This window comes from Athene noctua, chromosome 8 (genome assembly GCF_965140245.1).
Source record: "Athene noctua chromosome 8, bAthNoc1.hap1.1, whole genome shotgun sequence".
Taxonomy (NCBI): Eukaryota; Metazoa; Chordata; class Aves; order Strigiformes; family Strigidae; genus Athene; species Athene noctua.
In genome coordinates, this window is record NC_134044.1 from 21,674,651 (window position 1) to 21,691,667 (window position 17,017).

Here is a 17,017-nt window from a genome sequence, read left to right on the forward strand (position 1 = left end):
CCACGGCACACGCAGGAGAAGGGCTCTGACCGAGTCCACGGCGCTCGTGGCCCTTCTCCCCACTGATCAACAATAATTAAAGTTTTCTCTAACGTTTGAGCTGCCGGTGGGATCGAGTAGCCACACGTGGATCCAGTATTTTGTTAAAAGAGTGGCCCACCAAGTAAATACACATTCCATAAATGAGTGAAGAGAGGGAACATTTTAAGTGTACAATCCCTGGTGTTTGGGGTCTCGGGGCCTGAAATGAGGGGTCTGGGCTGGTTTAGCCTTGGTGAGAGCCAGCAGGACACACAAGCAAGGATGGTGTTGAGGTGGCAGGGATAACCTGGGACACTAATCAGGAAGGGTTCTTGGTTAATGGCTGTTCTTAAACGGATGTTTATCCTCTCAACGGCATAAGCAAGTTTTGGAGCTAGGTGTGAACACCGTGGGGGCATCAGTCAGTGAATTCACATCCTTGAAACACTGCCCCAGGGCCCAGCACAGGACCGAACCCCAGCCGGGGCCAGGCCGAGCTGCTGCAGGTGGCTCCAGCAATCCGCAGGAGCACCAGCCTCGCAGGTCATGGCAAAACAAGCCCCAGCAGACATGCAGCAGCAGTGGTTCCCGTTAACACACCTGACTGCAGACTGCCCGTTTGCTGCTTCTGCTACGCATCACCATTGTTTGTGATTCTGACCTGCAGCGATGTATCTGATAAATGGGATTTTTTTTTAAGATCTCACAGAAATCAGTACTGAGTGGGGCTAACTGATGGACTCCCAGGTGGGTTGGCTGATCGCTACGATGGAGTCATGGTGATAGTTTCAGCTTGTAGTGACCCCAGTGCTCTCTTGTTCCAACAAAATGGGAGAAAATCAACAGAAACTCTATATACTTTGAAACAGAGTGGCCCAACTGTGAGTCCTGCGCTGCTGTCCTTGGTGGCTCGAGAAGTAGATAGTTAACTCACTTTGGCTATGAACAGCAGGAATAAGCTGAAGATGTTTATATATGTAAATGCAGGTTAATTGCAATTTCTGCTGTCAAAACCAGAAGGCGCCAGAGAAAAAAAAAAACAAAAACAAAAACAAATTATGTGACCCTGTGTAAAATGACAACTTGGGATTTGACTGAGTGGTTCAATATCTGGAGAAACTTTTCAACCATGTTTTAGCCTGCAACTCCAAAAAGCGTGTTTCAGTGACGGCACATTTCTGTGAGATTATTTTAGAAGTCAGATCTGAAGAGCCAGCAGCTAGCTAGGACCGGAGGGAGAAACGAGAGTGGCCGGCGCTGTGCCTGGGTCACCGGTAAGCTCAAAGCCCCGCTGCAAGCGCTGCAGGGCTGTAACGCGAGCGGGCAGTCGCTGGTTTCCCGGGAGCGCTCTTCCAGGCGGACCCGGCGAGGCAAGGGGCAGTAAACCCCCCCGGCAGCGCTAGTGAGGGGCCGGCGGGCCCCGACACCGGCGCCCGGTGCCCCGGGCTGCCCCGCGCCGCGATACCGCCGCCGGCCCCGCCCACACAGGCCCGGCCCCGCCTGCAGGCCCCGCCCCGCCCCGGGCCCCGCCCCACCGCGGGCCCCGCCCCGCCGCGCCGCGCTGCGGTCACTTCCTGCAGCTGGTCCGGGCTGTGCCGCCGGCTCCGGCCCGCCCGCGGCCTCGGGCACCGGCCGAAGTTGTGAGGGGGGACAGCAGCGGCAGCGGCTCGAGGGGGGCCGGGTGTGCCGTTCGCAGCCCCCGCTGGCCACGGTAGGTGCCGCGGGGGTGGGCGCGGTGGGGACGCGGCCCCGAGTGTTTGGTGGGGGTGGGGGTGGGGGCGGTCTGTGCCCCTCGGTTCGGTATTACTGGGGATAATAATGCTCGTAATGTTTTTGCCGTGTTCGGGAGCGATTAAGCTACTTAAGCGACGCGGGTGTCTGTGTCTGCCTCTCCTTTATGCTGGTTTTATTTCTGCGTTTCCAAAACTGTACTAGCGCCTTGAATTCTTGTCGAGGTTGCACTTATTCCAACGTAGTAGATACCAGTTGTTTTTTGTTGTTTGTTTGCTTGTTTTTTTTCTTAGACTCCATCACCAAGACTGCAAGGCATGCAACTTTGCAGAAATGTCTGCTAGGATGTGAGGACTGACATCGTGGTTTCTGATACCCCATTGATGTAAGAGATAACAAATGCCCTCAGTTTCTCGGTTACCAAATACGTAGCAGCAGCAGAGGGTTGGTGGGCCCTGCATCTTAAGGTGGAATTGTGTATGATGCATGTTTTAGTGTGCTGTCTTGGATCCCTGCAGTGTTATAAAATGACCCTGCCTTTCAGGGTGAGTTCAGGGGGCCTAGTCTATGGACGAAGGTAAACTTTCTGGCGAAGTTAGGTTAAGAGATGGCAATGTTTTGAGATACAAGTGGATTTAAGAAGAAATGCTTCCTGTTTTGGAAATAAAAACAAAGCCCACACCTTGTTCATCGTTTGTATAGATTTCTGTCACTGTTACTAGCTGCCTCAGCTGCATTTAAAAAACAGTTCTGGTGGGAACATGCGACACATAGATTTCTCACTGTGGTTTGCACTTACAGCCAAGCAAGGTCACATTGTGTATGTGCCTTCCCCATCAAATAGTGCTCAGATTTGAGGCCATATCAGCTCCTTTCCCAGAACCGTGCTGTTGACAGCTGGGGGGGGTTGCTGCTTCTTGTCTGTACCACCAGCAGTGCCCGGGTACTACCAGGCCGTGGTACTCAAGGCATGGAGGCTGTGTTTCTTCCTTCAGTGCTGCCCTTGGGATGCCCCAACCTGCGAGCAGTGAGGAGCGCTGCTGCCCATCTCCCTTGCATCCACCTGAGGACAACTGGCACCGAGTGGAAGTATGTCCTAGCCCATACAGCATGTAGGAGGTAGCATGGCTGAGATCTGAGAGATGCTGTCTTGAGGCAGAATGTCTCCTCAGCTTGCTCTGAGAGATGCAGGTCCCTACCCTGCCATGGGCCGTACTGTTACAGGTCCTTGGTGACGGAGATTCCTCATTCCTTTGCTGTTTGTAGTGTGAAGATTTTGCAGCTTCTCATGTGGAGCGAAAGGAGTCATCAAAAATGTCCTGTTACCTTCTCCTGGACAGGGTATTTGTAGCAACCGGCACTGGGAGGTTAACGGGACATGTAAATAAGCTGAAATTGAGAGATTCTTGTTTTTTCTTTTAAATAATATCTGTAAGAAAGAAAGCAGTGTAATTTGATCAATTTCAGTGATGAAAGATCACCATCAGAAGAAAATCAGGGGAGCATATGCCAGGTCGAGAAGTTCTAATTTTAGAATTGCCCAGGCAGCCTTAAGTTTATGTTCAGACTACTGTTTACTTGAAGAAACAGTAAAAGACCTTACAATTGAAGATTTTCTAAAAATATTACGTTATACATTTTCCCATGTGAATGCAGAACCTGTGAGCACCGTGTCCTGTCTTGTGTATGACAGATCCCATCCATGACAGTTGAGTGTGGAAGACTTGGTACAACAAACACTCATGCAAAATTGAGCAGTTAGATCCTGACTGCCATTTACTGTAAATCTCTTTATATTGCTCGGTGAAGTATTTAGCTATAATTTACTCCCATTTTAAAGTAAAAGGCCTGTCATGGTGGTGAAATTGGATGGCATACTTACCTGCCTGCATAGTGGATCTAAACTGCCTTGATAGGTATGTATTATGATATTTAACCATCATGGATACAAAATTGTTCCATCTGTAACCCCACTGAAATTAATTAGACTGTCTACAGAGCACTGCTTGAGGAAACTAAAGATAGCAAAATCTTTTTCCACAATTCTGTTTAACCAGGAACATGTATGCTGAAAGTTAGAAGTTAGGTAACACTACAGAATTTACACTGCTGATGGTTGATTTGTACCATGCTGTTCCTGTGTTTCCTCATGTTTCTTTGTGGTGGATTCCATTTTATCTCATTTCAGTTAGTTTTCACGATACCGGTTTTTATTTGGTTTTTACAGTGACACTGTGTTAGATATAGTTCTCCTGGAATTTCACAGAGCCTTGGTGGTGGAGGGCAATTTAAAAACATGAAAACTCCTGGTGGCTCTCTTACTGTAAAACTTGCCCCCAAGGCAATGCATGCTGCTTTTTTTTTTCTTTTTTTCCTTAGCTTTAGTTACTAGTAATAACTGAGCTGTCTCCAATCTTGTATTATTTGGAAGTCTGGTTTTAGAGGTAAACATTCCAGAAATGCTTGTGTCACTTAAGCGCTTTAGTCTCACTGATTTTCTTTTTTTTTTCTTTTTAATTATTTTTTATTTTTCCTAATAGAACATAGACCTCTCGGGGGTGAGACTTTCAAAGATAATACAGGTATCAGCTGGGATTTTCCAGAGCTTGAATGTAGGAAGGTATTTATCTCCTGCTAATTTTAGCAGGTTGAAAATCCCAGAAGTTATCTCAGATAAATGATGTCTGCTTTTCCAGGTTCCTAAATGCCTTTGAAGTCAAATTCTGCTTTCAAAAGTGACCTAGGAACAAAGTTCCTACGTGGTGTTTAATTTACCTTTCCTTAATTTTCCAAAAGTGTTATTTTAAAGTGTCTATGTGGCTCACTATTTGCTTATGCAAATGAACAAAGCCCATAGCATAAACATGGTTGCTACCAATGCAGCCTTAGCTGGAAGTGATCTGCAGAGGCCAAGATAATGCTTGTCTCAATCCCAGTGTAGCAATGAACAGGATTTGTTACGATAAGAAGCTAATAAGAAATTAACAAAAGTAGCCTTGATTCATAATATCACGGCTCTGCATTATTCTAGGAATGTTCATCCAGGGCTTTAGATGTGATTTATAAACTTTAATTAAATAAGCCTCCTGGAACCCCATGTTGGAAATCTAGGGTTAGTTCTAAAAACTTTGATTAACTGAGAAATAATTGAATAAAGGTTAATACGGGATAAGTTCTTCATTTTGCTGAAGAAGAAGATACAGCTTTAAGTGTTGCATCGGTTGTAATTAGTAAAGGAAACGTGAGAAATAGCTCAAGGTCATTCAACAAGACCATGGAAGAGAACCCTTGGGAGCTGACTGCATATAACAAGGTGTGCTCACGTTGGTTCTCTTTTGCTTTTTGTTGATTTACTTGAGGAAAGTTCCTTTCCTCAGGAAGGTCTTTATGAATATTTGAGGGATGTAATTTGTGCGTGTGTGTAGGTATTTTATATCTACCTATATATAAAAAGTATTTGGGTTCTTCTTAAGTCATCAGTAGCGGTAATACTTTGTAATATTTGTTTAGGTCTTGGAGTGTAAGCTTGTTCTTAGGCTGTCAGAAGAGGATAGGGCTAACGGTTGTACCCCTCCCATTCCCATTAACCAGCTGTACGTGCCGTGCGTGTTCTGAGTCGTGGAGCAGTGGGGTGGGTGTGCTGTGGGTCAGGCACTATGAGTGGTTAGGAATCCTCACCTGTCCAGGAGGGTGCCATGGGATACTAACAACTCCATTGCAGACTTCAGTCTGCTTCTTACGTTCATATCTTTTAATCTGGCCCTGGCTGTATGGGATGCTGCTGTTCCTGTGGGGTAAAGTGTTATAAACTGACATCATCCTGCTTGGCGTTGTGAAAAGCATAAAGTAGAGGCAAAGAACTTACAGAAGTTGTGCCCTGGATTGTTGGTGTTGCTGTTAGTGCTGCTTATTTCAGCATTTGTGTCTCTCTGGTCTAGATCTGAAGACTCCTCGTCCTTCAGAAGTAGCATGCTCACAGTCTTCCTGGCCAATGATTCTTCTACAGCAAGCAGGACTTCTTCCTCATTCTGAGAAGCCTTCATCTCTTCCTATGTCAGTGGCTACAAGGCCAAGAGCCAGCTCACCACTGTCCCCACCAAAATCTCTCGGACTGGGGCCTTCCTTTCATCACACACAAGAAGAAGAGCTTGCAAAGGTGGTGGAGCAGGACCCTATGCTGGAAGAACTATGTAAGCCTCTGTGCTGTAAGCTTTGCAATGTCACTCTGAATTCAGCACAGCAAGCCCAGGCTCATTACCAGGTAAGGAGAGTAGCAGGAGGCACAGCTTTCAGGGCTGCTGCATCTGCAGCTTGTGTAGACATACCCGTGCCAGCACCTGCACTGCCAGGAGCGTGGGAGCACAGAGCTAAGTGTGGGCCAATGCACCAGGACTAACTTAGCTTCTCAAGGGAGTTCTGAGTGTTTTGTCGAGGTCATTGTACCCCAGCAGCAGCATTTGAATTAGCTCATCTGAAGCTACCTCTACACCATCTAATGGACTGGAAGCTGTGGCTAGAACTTCTCTGTAGACATATCTTCACCCTGCTTGAATTTGCTGTTCATCCAGACATGCTGCAGTGCTTTCATTTAAGGTGTCATCACTGGGGCATGTTGTGAAAACTTTGTCCACCGGGACAGAGAAGTAATACCAAGATGACATGGGTGAAGAGGCAGACACTCATAATTTTCCTTTGGTTTGTGATCAGTTTTGCACCTGTACACTCATCCAATAAAACAGAACTTCCCGTTCCACAGATGTGATTTTGTAAGGTCTGGACAGATGTTTTCTGCTGAATCCAACAGTGCAAGGGAGCTGCTGTCATGTTCACTGCTGCCTCCTTCCTCATCTGCTGGTGGGGCCATTTTATGCAAACTTGCCATCTGCTTTGGACTGCATCAGCTGGGCCAACTCAGACCAAATTAATTTTGTTCAAGGTGGTCTGGTTGACTTGTCTAAAATAGGTTGAGGACTATTTGCATATGATTCTTAGCTGAGAGATCAAGTATGTCGTAGTCTTATGTTTCCCTGTTTTACTAGTACCCTATCTTACTAGTGTTCTATTTGTGCGAGAAGTGGAGATAGTAACTTTTGCCACCAGCAAATCCAGAAGAGTGTCCATATCCGCAGGACACCAGGCCCAGATCTCAGATTTGCTGCTGGCCCTGAAAAAGTGGTATCATGGCAGTGAAGGGGAAGATTGAATTAGTGTTACACTTCAACATCTCATTTCTGCAGTATTTCTGCCATGAGAGGACAGAAGTGCATTTATAATACATAGCTTGCATGTATGCATATGTCTTACTATATATCCACAATGCATATACATACTCTTACCTAGCTCTTTCAGGTTTTCAAAACACCAAAAAGAACTATAGTATGTTTTCCAAGAGAAAATAAAATATGAAGCAGGGTTTTTTAGATTCAGAGTAATGTTTTAACTCATGCTTGCAACCTCATGAAAAGAAGTGTATGTGTTTGTGTGTTCAGACTTATCAAAAAGCTATGCAAAGCAGTAAAAGTTTTGTGTTTAAAGTACAAAATACTAGTTTTAAGTGAAATGGAAACAGATTGAGGAACTAATTGTAAACTTACTGATTTGAGAAGGTCAATTGAAAATGAGGGCCGGTCATGCTAGGTGATGAGCATTTTAGAGAAGGGGGGATGTCAGCATCAGTCAAGTCCAGAGCTGTTATTTTCTGAGTGACAGCTCCTTTACTTGAGGTGCTGTCTTCACGGCCCCTTTCTCATTTCTGTTGCTGGATCCTTGTTCTTTCAGTATAAGATTAGGACAGCGATTAATTTGGGTTCTCTTTCCAGGGTAAAAACCACAGTAAGAAACTCCGGAATTACTATGCTGCCAATAGCTGTCCAGCACCTGCCAGAATGAGTAATTCGGTTGAGCCTGCCCCACCTCAGGTTGTCTCCCTTCCAGCTCAGGTAAGGCATGGGAAGGTGACTGAGATCATGCCATTTACTTGTCACCTAACCCCCAATAAGGATAACTAGATTTCACATTTTGAGGATTACTGCAAGAGTTGGGAAAGAACTTTCCTTGTGATGGCACAGGATGATGGAAATGGCCTGTTGGGAGCTGTTTGCTTTCCTTTGAAGGCACAGATACTGATCTGCCCTTGCAGCAGAATATTGGACTTGAAATGTTCTATTTCTGCATGGCAAATACTTTGATTCCTAGGTAAGTCCGATGTGCTGCTGATTATGGTTGTTTAAGGGCAGGTATAAAACAGCATTGTTGGAGCTGGATTTGGATGCGAGGGTGTGGCATCTGCTCTGCACAATCATCCCTCCATTGTGTGAGGGAAGCCTACATGGAAAAAGTGCTTAGGTGCTCCTACACCCATTGCCCAGGGCTGTTGGCTAATTCCTCTTTTGTTGCTCCTTTTGAAGTGCTCATTCCTGTGTGTAGGATGGATGGATTGTTCCCTCAGTGATCCAGATTAATTCTGTCTCGGGCACATTAGAGGCAAAAGAGATGTTTTTTGCTTTCTTCTTCTAGAATTCATCACCTCTGATTGTCATGGGACTTAACAGCGAGCCTGGCTTTTGCATGTGACTGTGCATGGAGCCACAGCTGGGCTGTAGGGATCGAAGCTGTGCCTGTCATTTCCAAAAAGCCTAAGCCTCTGTTGTCTATAGAACAGCAAATGCTCTTTGCTGTAAGTGGCAAACTGTCATACCTGCTGTCGGAGCCGGCAGAGGGAGACTCAGTCCCGTCTAAAATAACTTTGTGGCTGACAGAACTGAATCGAGAGGGCATAGAGTCTGGTGCTAGGTAGTGGAATGTGGGTGCTGTGCCTGCGAGGGTATCTCTTGAGGTTTTTTTTTAATGGAGAAAATGATCCATGTTAATAAGAAGACCACTCTGGAGCCATGTGAGGATTCATGTTGTAACATAGAAGTCAGAATTGTATGTGTGTATTTATAAGCTTGAGCAGTATCAAAGGAGATGTGAACGAAACTCGACAAGTGCTGCAGTGACATGGCTGTATGAATCATTGCTGCTGCACTGTTTACAAAGCACTTTTCTCTGGATAATACACAATGAGGAGACATGGTTGGTGCCCTGACCAGCCTGCGGTCTGACTAAATAGGCAAGGTGTCCTTCATGTGGCAGGAGCTACTCATGTGAGGCTGGGTCCTTCCTTTGAAGTCTTGATCCAGGTGTCCTTCTACCTGAAGGGCAAGGATCAGAGGTTTGGCAGCTCTGCTACTGTTTTTTTATCTCTTAGCATGGTCAGGGAGCTGTGTAGAAACAGGGTACTGTGGAGAGATTAGGTGCTCTATAAATAGGAGAGAGGAGCACCTTTGCCTTTCAGTGGGTCTTCCTCAGTGTGAAAGTCACTGTTCGTCAGCTCCCAGTAGTCAGGAGTAGAGAAGTTAAATCATTGCTGTGAAGTAAACAAGCCTCTGCAGCTATTGCAGTGGTACAGAGTGTTTGTTCAGATTGCTTTCCTCTCCATTCTGAGGCCTGCCTAGATCTTGAGGAATTTGCAGATTCTCTTGAAGGCTGAGGCAGGGAAAATAAAGTTCTTGTAACAACAGTTTGGGGAGCACTTGAGAATGTCCTAATCCATATGCGCTAATTCCAGCTCTCTTGTTGCCTGTTGAAAGTGATGCTGGTCTCACTCCCTGTGATTCAAATATTTCAACGATTTAACCTCCTTCTGTTTCACATGCTGTCTCTCCCTTTGCTGCTAGATGGGATCCAGTAAACCAGGTGGCCGAGTGATCTTGGCCACTGAGAATGATTACTGCAAGCTTTGTGATGCCTCGTTTAGTTCTCCAGCTGTGGCACAGGCTCACTACCAAGGGAAAAATCATGCCAAACGGCTGCGTCTTGCAGAAGCACAGAATAACTCATTCTCGTAGGTATTGTTCAACTTCATGCTCAGGCTGAAAGCATGTGGCAGTGTCTCTGGCAGCCTTTTTCTCAGAAAACTATGAATTTCAGCTGTTCATATTTGTTTAATCTTCAGGGATGCATCAGAACTAGGCAAACGAAGGACAAGGAAAGAAGGGAATGAATATAAGATGATGCAGAACAGAAGAAATATGTATACAGTTCAAAACAACACAGGTAACTGGGAGCTTGCATCTGTTCTATAGTTGGAATAATAATAATAAACAGACTTGGTTTTCTTCTGTTTGAGGTCTGTTTTAGCAGAGACAGGTTGTGAAAGAAGCTGGTCCTAGCTCTGCTGATCCTTTATGTCTGCATGTTTTTCCCAGCTGCTAAAGTTGCTTTGTTTTGTCAGCCTGCTTGTTAGTTCGGTTTCTCAGTTTGTAACTTAATTTACCATCTGTCTGTCTCTAAGGCTGCTTTAAGTGGTGACAGTATTCCTGCTTTATTTTCTTGGCAAGTGGCCAGGTGCTTTGACTCCTACTGTAGCACATCAACCTGTACTTGCACTCCCATGACCAGAGTGAGAGGATGTTAGCCTCCCTCTAAGACCATCTGTTCCTAGAGTCCTTCCTCAGGTGTTAGATACTAACTTCCTATCTTCACTATGATTTAAAATGCATTTTATAGTGTCCAGCCCAACATCTGTTTCTCTTTTTCATTTTAAGTTGTGTTATGAGCATATATTAGCTGAAACCCTGATTCCTGGTGAAGCTTGGTTTAATTGTGTCATTCTAACCACTGTCATGTGGAAAAGATAGATCTTTTAAAATTCTATTAAATATAATTTTGTGATAATTTTAAACTGAGGCAGCTTATCCTAATCAAAAGACTGTTCTAATTCTGGAATTAGAAAGTTAAGACAAAAAAAGAATTGATTCATCACTTTAAATGGCTAGAATCCTAATTTTTGAAGCCCTGTTGACTTTTACTAAGACTGGGGCACTAAGCCCACTCTATTGTTTTAGAAAATACCAGCATGTACTGCTCCCCTGTGTGCTACAGCCCTGTAAATCTGGATATTAGCAGAGAAGTCATGTGGGAAAATATGGTTCAGACTCTAGTCAGTTAATCTTTGGCTGCTTTTTAATCATTCATCAGAATTAGAAGTTGTCACTGAGCTGCCTTAAGCTTTTCTTTCTTACAGATAAAACAGGCTTTTCTGTTGGCTCCTCAGGTCCCTACTTCAATCCCCGCTCACGCCAGAGGATTCCTCGGGATCTGGCCATGTGCGTCACCCCCAGTGGCCAGTTCTACTGCTCCATGTGCAACGCCGGGGCCAGCGAGGAGATGGAGTTCAGACAGCACTTAGAAAGCAAACAGCATAAAAGCAAGGTGTCCGAACAGCGATATAGGAATGAGATGGAGAACCTAGGCTATGTACAATGACGCGCCACCCTTGGTAGTAGTTTGCAAATAGAGCAGCTTGTCTCTCGCCTGCTGTTTGCCACATGCCCTGCTTTGTGCTCCATTTGATAGGAGTATGCTCTCGAGCTATACATGTAACACCTGCAAACTTAATGGTATGGTTACATTTTTTTTCTATCATAGTTGGCAGGATGATGCTGTGCAGGACATGAAGTGTTTTTGATGTTTGTTTGCTAATTATCTAAGGCTCTTCATTGTATTGAGTGGCGGGGAGGACTGTCTTCTCCTCAGCCTTCTGCATGAATATGCAAATCCCAAGAAGTGCTGGGAACTTCTGTGGTTCTACCACACAGGTGGACCATGTGCAAAGCCCACTCCCCTCTTTGCACGCCACAGAGCAGTGCTCCAGAATGCCTCCCTACAGCAGACTGAATCCCTGGGCAGCTTGTAGAAGCAGGGCAGGAATGAGGCCTGCAAATGTGTGAATTAGGTGGTGTGCTTATCCACAAATTGCTGCCTGTGGCCCAGAGTAGGTTCTTTCCACATCCTTGTAGAATGGCTGTGCATACATCTCCTTCTTGGAGGGTCTTGTGTATTCAGAAATATTCTCTTCTACCAGTTAACAATGAAAAAAGATTCTCAGTGTTGTTGGCTGGGCATCTTAATGCACCATGAGTGTAGCTCACCTCCCTGAAGAGAGTCTGCGGGGCTTAATGAAGTGCATTAGAAAGCAGACCTGCTCAGATGGCTTGTGCTCTGCTCTGATTCTGCCTTAGACTGAGTAGGGTTGAGAATAGGTTGGAAGGAGCTGTCAGCTGTAATTCCTTTGCATACTGATGTAGAAGAGAGCAAGTGTTGGTCTCTGGCCTGCAGCTCTATTGATCTGAGAGAGCAGGGCTGCCTGGACCTTGGGGAGCTGATAGCGGTGTGTCTCACTTCCATGCCATTCCCGGGACAAAGCCCAGTGGGTGTTACAGAGGAGAGCTGAAATCCTCCTTTGGACTAGAGCTACCAATATTGGATGAGGTTTTTTTCCCCTCTTTCTTTTCCCATCTCAGGATGGGTTTTAATTCCATTTCTTGATGTGAACTTTACTGTTTTAGGGACCATTAAAAATCCAGTTAGGTAGAACGTAAATCTCGGCAGCGATGACTGAGTAACAGCTTTTTGGCCATGCAGAAGTATTTGTGAAACTTGTTAAGCGACTTTGTAAGTGTAGACAAACCCAAAGGGTGTGTGTCTGTTTTGGTTTTCCTTAGCAAAAGTAGAAAGGGGCTAAAGAGCAGAAGTAGGGCTGACATTTATTTTTCTGTGCATGTGGGTAGGTTTGAGGAGCTGTGATTGGAATGCAGTTCACAGTGCTTCTAAAACATGTGTAGCCTCCGTTGGGCCTGATTCACCACTGTGCTGCTACAGCTGTACGTTGGTATAGCTTCATTGACTTCAGTGGCAGGTGCAGAAAGGGGGTGAAGGAAGCATCATGGCTTGTCTCTGCTTTTTAGGCAGTATGTTGAATTAGGTGCAGCTCTATTGGTTTCAGTAGCATTTTACCAGGGGTAAATTTTATCTAGTGCATAATGTTGAAGATAGCTCCCTCACCTCCTTTTTTTGCCATTCTGATACTGCCTCTTGCATTCCAGAAGGACTTTCTGCTTGCCTTAAAAATTGAAAAACAAGTAAACTAACAAAAAATCCAGATAGTTTTTATTCAACTTTCTAGTCCACCTCAGGAAGGTTTGTTGCACTTGGCTGCTTCTCAGAAATTGAGTATTGTTGTCTTTAGCTACCTGAGCATCAGGTAGCTATATAACCTTAATGCAACCTTCCTAAATCCAGGCAAGGTGTGCTCTTGCACAGTAGTTGAAAGCAACTCTCTACATCATTCCATGCTGATCCTTGCCCTGCAGATACAGGCAGAGCAATGGATATCCTCTTGAATGGTATTCCCTTCCCTCCTTCGTGCAAAGCCCACTTAAACAGGGTTAGTGCACTGGAGCAGGTTAGAGGGTAGGAGGACAGGTGCCCAGGTTGCAAAGCACTAACTGAGCAGTTTTGACAGCCTGTAAGTTTCTTTCTTCTGTGTTTTCCTGCCACTGGCTCACCCTGTGTGCATCCTTGAAGAATATTCCCCTTGCAAAACTCTCTTGGCAGCCTTTTCCCCTTATCTTTTGCAGTCAAAGAAGGGCTCTGGTTTTCTCTTTGTGTTTTGTCTTTTGTTTTGCTAGTCTGACACCACAGTGCAGGGACAGAGGGAGTTGGATGAGCCTTACCACAATGTGCTTTGCCAGAATGGTCCCTGCATTATGGTTAAACATCTCTCTTGCTGTAAATTAAAGTGTGGCATTTCCCACAGGCTGCAATTAGTAGCGGAAAAACAACACATTGTGAAATATGAGCTGGAGGAGCTGTGTAGCTACTGGTGTTTTCTAGCTTATTGCTGGGGCCAAGAAGGCATTTTTGTCTGCTTTCATGTGTCCCAAAAATCAACTGTTCACCACTTTTGCTTTGGTTGTTCCTCCTGCTCCCAGCCCAGTGATCTGCTCCTCATTTGGTGTTTCCAGTGACTGCTGAAAGTGTCAAAACTCAGTTTGCTCCATGTGCTGTTGCCTCCTGGTAACAGCTGGTGCAAGCGTGTCGCAGCACATCAGTGTGCTGGTGTGTTTGGGAGGGAGGTGCTGGGGGCTGTTCCTGTGGTTTCCTCTCTGCATGGGGCTCAGTCTGGTTTTGAGGAATGGCTTGAGTCTGCCCTGAACAGGGAGGCCTGTATCTGCTCTGTTTCGTTCAGGGGAGTACAAGTGAATGTTATCATCCTGACAACTTCAAAGTGGTGGGTTGCAGATATAAAACACGGTGGGACACAAGTGACAAGAGTAGGACAGGTTTCCTACAGGGGAGGAAAGATATTTCTTGCTGGGAGAAGCAGCTGAGACTTGCTTTGCCCCAGTGCTCTGTTGTGGCCCTTCCCTACAAGTGACCAAAGCTTTCCTCTCTCTCTTCAGTGTTGCTTAACGGTTTGTGATTTTTCCCACTCTCCCTCCAGCATAGAAAATCATTGACTGCAAAGAGAAAACACTCCACCTCGCTAATATCATTGGGGTTCAGGCCAATCCAAACTCAAACTTGTCAGCATGAGAAACTGTGTGGATTCTGATCTTATTTTTTTTGTGAAAGCTGTTCTCCAAATCAGTGTTCAAAACACATACTGAAAACATGTCCTGACCAAATGCTATTTGACATAGATGGGCCGAGGAGAATACAGTACAGCTGTAGTACCATTTTCCAGACCCAATGAACCTTTCTCTCATGTTAAAAAAAGTACCAAACCCAAGAAACAGGACTTCTGTGAAGCTGTCACATTGGCCAGTAGGTTAATGACCTTTGCTGCTAGAAACAAAATATAAATCGATGTGTTCATATTTATTTTACTGTGCTAACCACTAATTGATTTGTTAATATTTAAGGCATTATTCTGTAGGTTGGTTTTGTTTAAATAAAGAACTCTACATCGCACTTTGCTTTTGGATCAGAACAGGTATTTATTTTATTTGTGAAATGTTTTCCCTCCCCAATATGTGTTGTTTCCTTTCCCTTGAGGCAAAGAAAGGAACCCAAACAACAAAACCCATCCCACCCCCCCCCCCCAAAACCCCAAATCCAACCAGTAGATCTCATTTCTGTTATGCCATACAAAATGGGGATTTCCTTGCAACTTGCTTTAAAATGTCCCTTTCTAATTATTTTTTTCTTCCCTCTAATAGTTCCTTTGGTAACTTGGGATGATATTTTTAGAGACACATGAAGTTCATACTACATTTAAGCATTTCTTTCAAGACAAGGAAGTAAACTATGTGGAATCCATGTATTTGTGAGGAGTATGAAAATGATACTATTTTGTTTGTATTAAGCATCAGCTGTTATTTTGCATTCTGCACTAATGAGTAAATGTGTTATAATCTTGCCTAACGTTGTTCTATTTTTGACTCTTTGCTTTCTCCATGTACATCAAAAGGAACCTTGAAAACTTCTGTGGAGTTGCTTAGGATGGTCATCAATGTAACAAAATGCAGACATTTTTTTTCTGTAAAGCTTCTTGCCTCTTTTCCTTTTCTAGATGCCCATTATAGGGCATTAGAAGGGAAAACTATTGCCATAAGCACAGATTCATAGTTTAGCTTACTAATGCATGATGTCCTTTTGCTGTGTTACTTAATTCCGTAACCAATGGGAATCTTGCCCAGGTCAGGAGTAAATGAAATACCCTAGCTAAATATATTATGTTGGCTAGGGCCAGGCAAGGTATACTTCAAAAATTTGTCTTTTACTCCTGTGTTTGGGTTACCACACTCATAAGGTTTTGCTTTTTTGAGGAATGTGTATCTGGTTCTGTAAGGATTTGGTCCTGCTCCAGCTAAAATAGTTTGAAGTACATTGACTTTAGTTGAGTAGGATCAAGCCTTGAAACCCTTCAGGAATTTCATACTGCTGATATTTTCTCATATATGTGTGTTTTGTTTTGTGCTTGTTTGGTTGGTTGTTTTTTTTAAATTTTACAACTATTATACAGGGATGCTCTGGATGAGATGGACATCTGTTGCCGATTATTGAAAAACAAATGCCATGGTTGCCAGAGGATTAACAGATAATAGAAAAGTATGGACCTGGTTTCTTTGAAGTCCGTGGCTAAGCTCCTGTTGTTTTGAGCTGGGCTGGCTTCTCTGCCATCTGCATAAAGTTGGAAGTGAAAATAAAATCTGCTTTCAAATATGTGGTCAAACTAGTTCTGGGAATCTCTCCTTTAAAAAGATGTATCATAACTAAAACTGTATCTTTTTATCTCAAATGTCTGTGGGTGAAGGCAGGACTGGATTTTTAAAAAGAAAATCAGTTTTTCAGTCTTGTGTTTTGCAGGAAAAAAATTACTTGATTTAATTTTCTTCTGCATGTGTCCAGCAACATCATTTGCAAGTGCTTTGAATGTGTTTCATCTAGAGCCTTCTTCTGTCAGGTTGGTTTTGTACGTTTGTCCTTTTTTTCTTTATATTGTTTTGACCCCCATGAGGGAAATTATTATTTTTTTCTTTTTCTATTTTTCTTTTTCAGAATATAATAAATCATCTTGCTCTTATCATTGTACAGCCTTAGTGTTTGGTATTGCTGCTGCTCATGATATGGCTGGACTATGCATGACTGAATTGATTTTGGCCTAGCATTGGGTGCGACTACATGAGTAATATGTTTTAATACACTGATAAAGGAGTATAGTCCAGTGTACAGTTTGTTACTCTGGAGGGGGGTCAGTGTACTTTCAACTATTATGGAAAGCCAGCTGAGTTCTCCCTCTGAGCTGTCCTGGCTTCAGGAAGTGTTGGGAGTGCTCAGCATCTGACAGGATGGGAACCAGAAGGTACAGGGAGGGCTCTGTTCTTGGCTGTGCTTCCCCTGGCCTAGACATCACAAGCTCTGCAACAGCCCCAGGCTGAACCAGGGACTGACTTTCAACTCTAACTTTAAAAAGGTGAGGACAAGCTGAGCCTGATCCTTACACTTGTACATTTTTTGCCAGTGTGCTGTTTCCCTCTTTCATTACTTGAGGGCTCCAGAAGAACGTATGCTTATGCACTGTAAATGACTTGCCAAACAGAAAGGACATTGTGAAATGGAACCTTGGAAGCAGAGGAAATTGGGGTTTGCTGTGTTCAACTCGGGGAAGAGAAAAATGTGGCCCTTTCTTGGTGCTGCAGCCATGCTGTTAATGCAGTGAGCTGCTGACCTCGAGGGCAGTGTCCTGGTGGCACACGTAAGATATTCGGGATGTGTGACTGCTGCTGAGGCACAGCTCTGAGTGCGTAAGCAACTGTGAACAGGAATGTGTCCCCGCACTCCCCTGTCCTGTTATTCAAGGCATCGGACCATTATAGAGAATAGCGACACCATGATGGAATTATCCTGATTTACCATTTTGTTGGGCTGAGAGCTA

The 17,017-nt window shown here is 44.4% G+C and overlaps 1 protein-coding gene across 2 annotated transcripts; it reads left to right on the forward strand.

Moving 5' to 3' along the window:
* Nucleotides 1-1,607: 1,607 nt before the first annotated feature.
* On the forward strand, nt 1,608-16,165 carry ZMAT3 (zinc finger matrin-type 3). Of its 2 annotated transcripts, none has more exons than XM_074912213.1 (7): nt 1,608-1,732; nt 2,046-2,137; nt 5,691-6,013; nt 7,572-7,691; nt 9,471-9,637; nt 9,749-9,849; nt 10,820-16,165. In XM_074912213.1, exons 3-7 carry the CDS (start codon nt 5,744-5,746, stop codon nt 11,059-11,061), a joined length of 900 nt encoding a protein of 299 aa, XP_074768314.1. In that variant the 5' UTR covers nt 1,608-1,732; nt 2,046-2,137; nt 5,691-5,743; the 3' UTR covers nt 11,062-16,165. The 2 variants fall into 2 exon arrangements, with proteins under 2 accessions (XP_074768314.1, XP_074768317.1); XM_074912216.1 differs by having other exon boundaries at nt 10,850-16,165.
* The last annotated feature ends 852 nt before the right edge of the window (nt 16,166-17,017 follow it).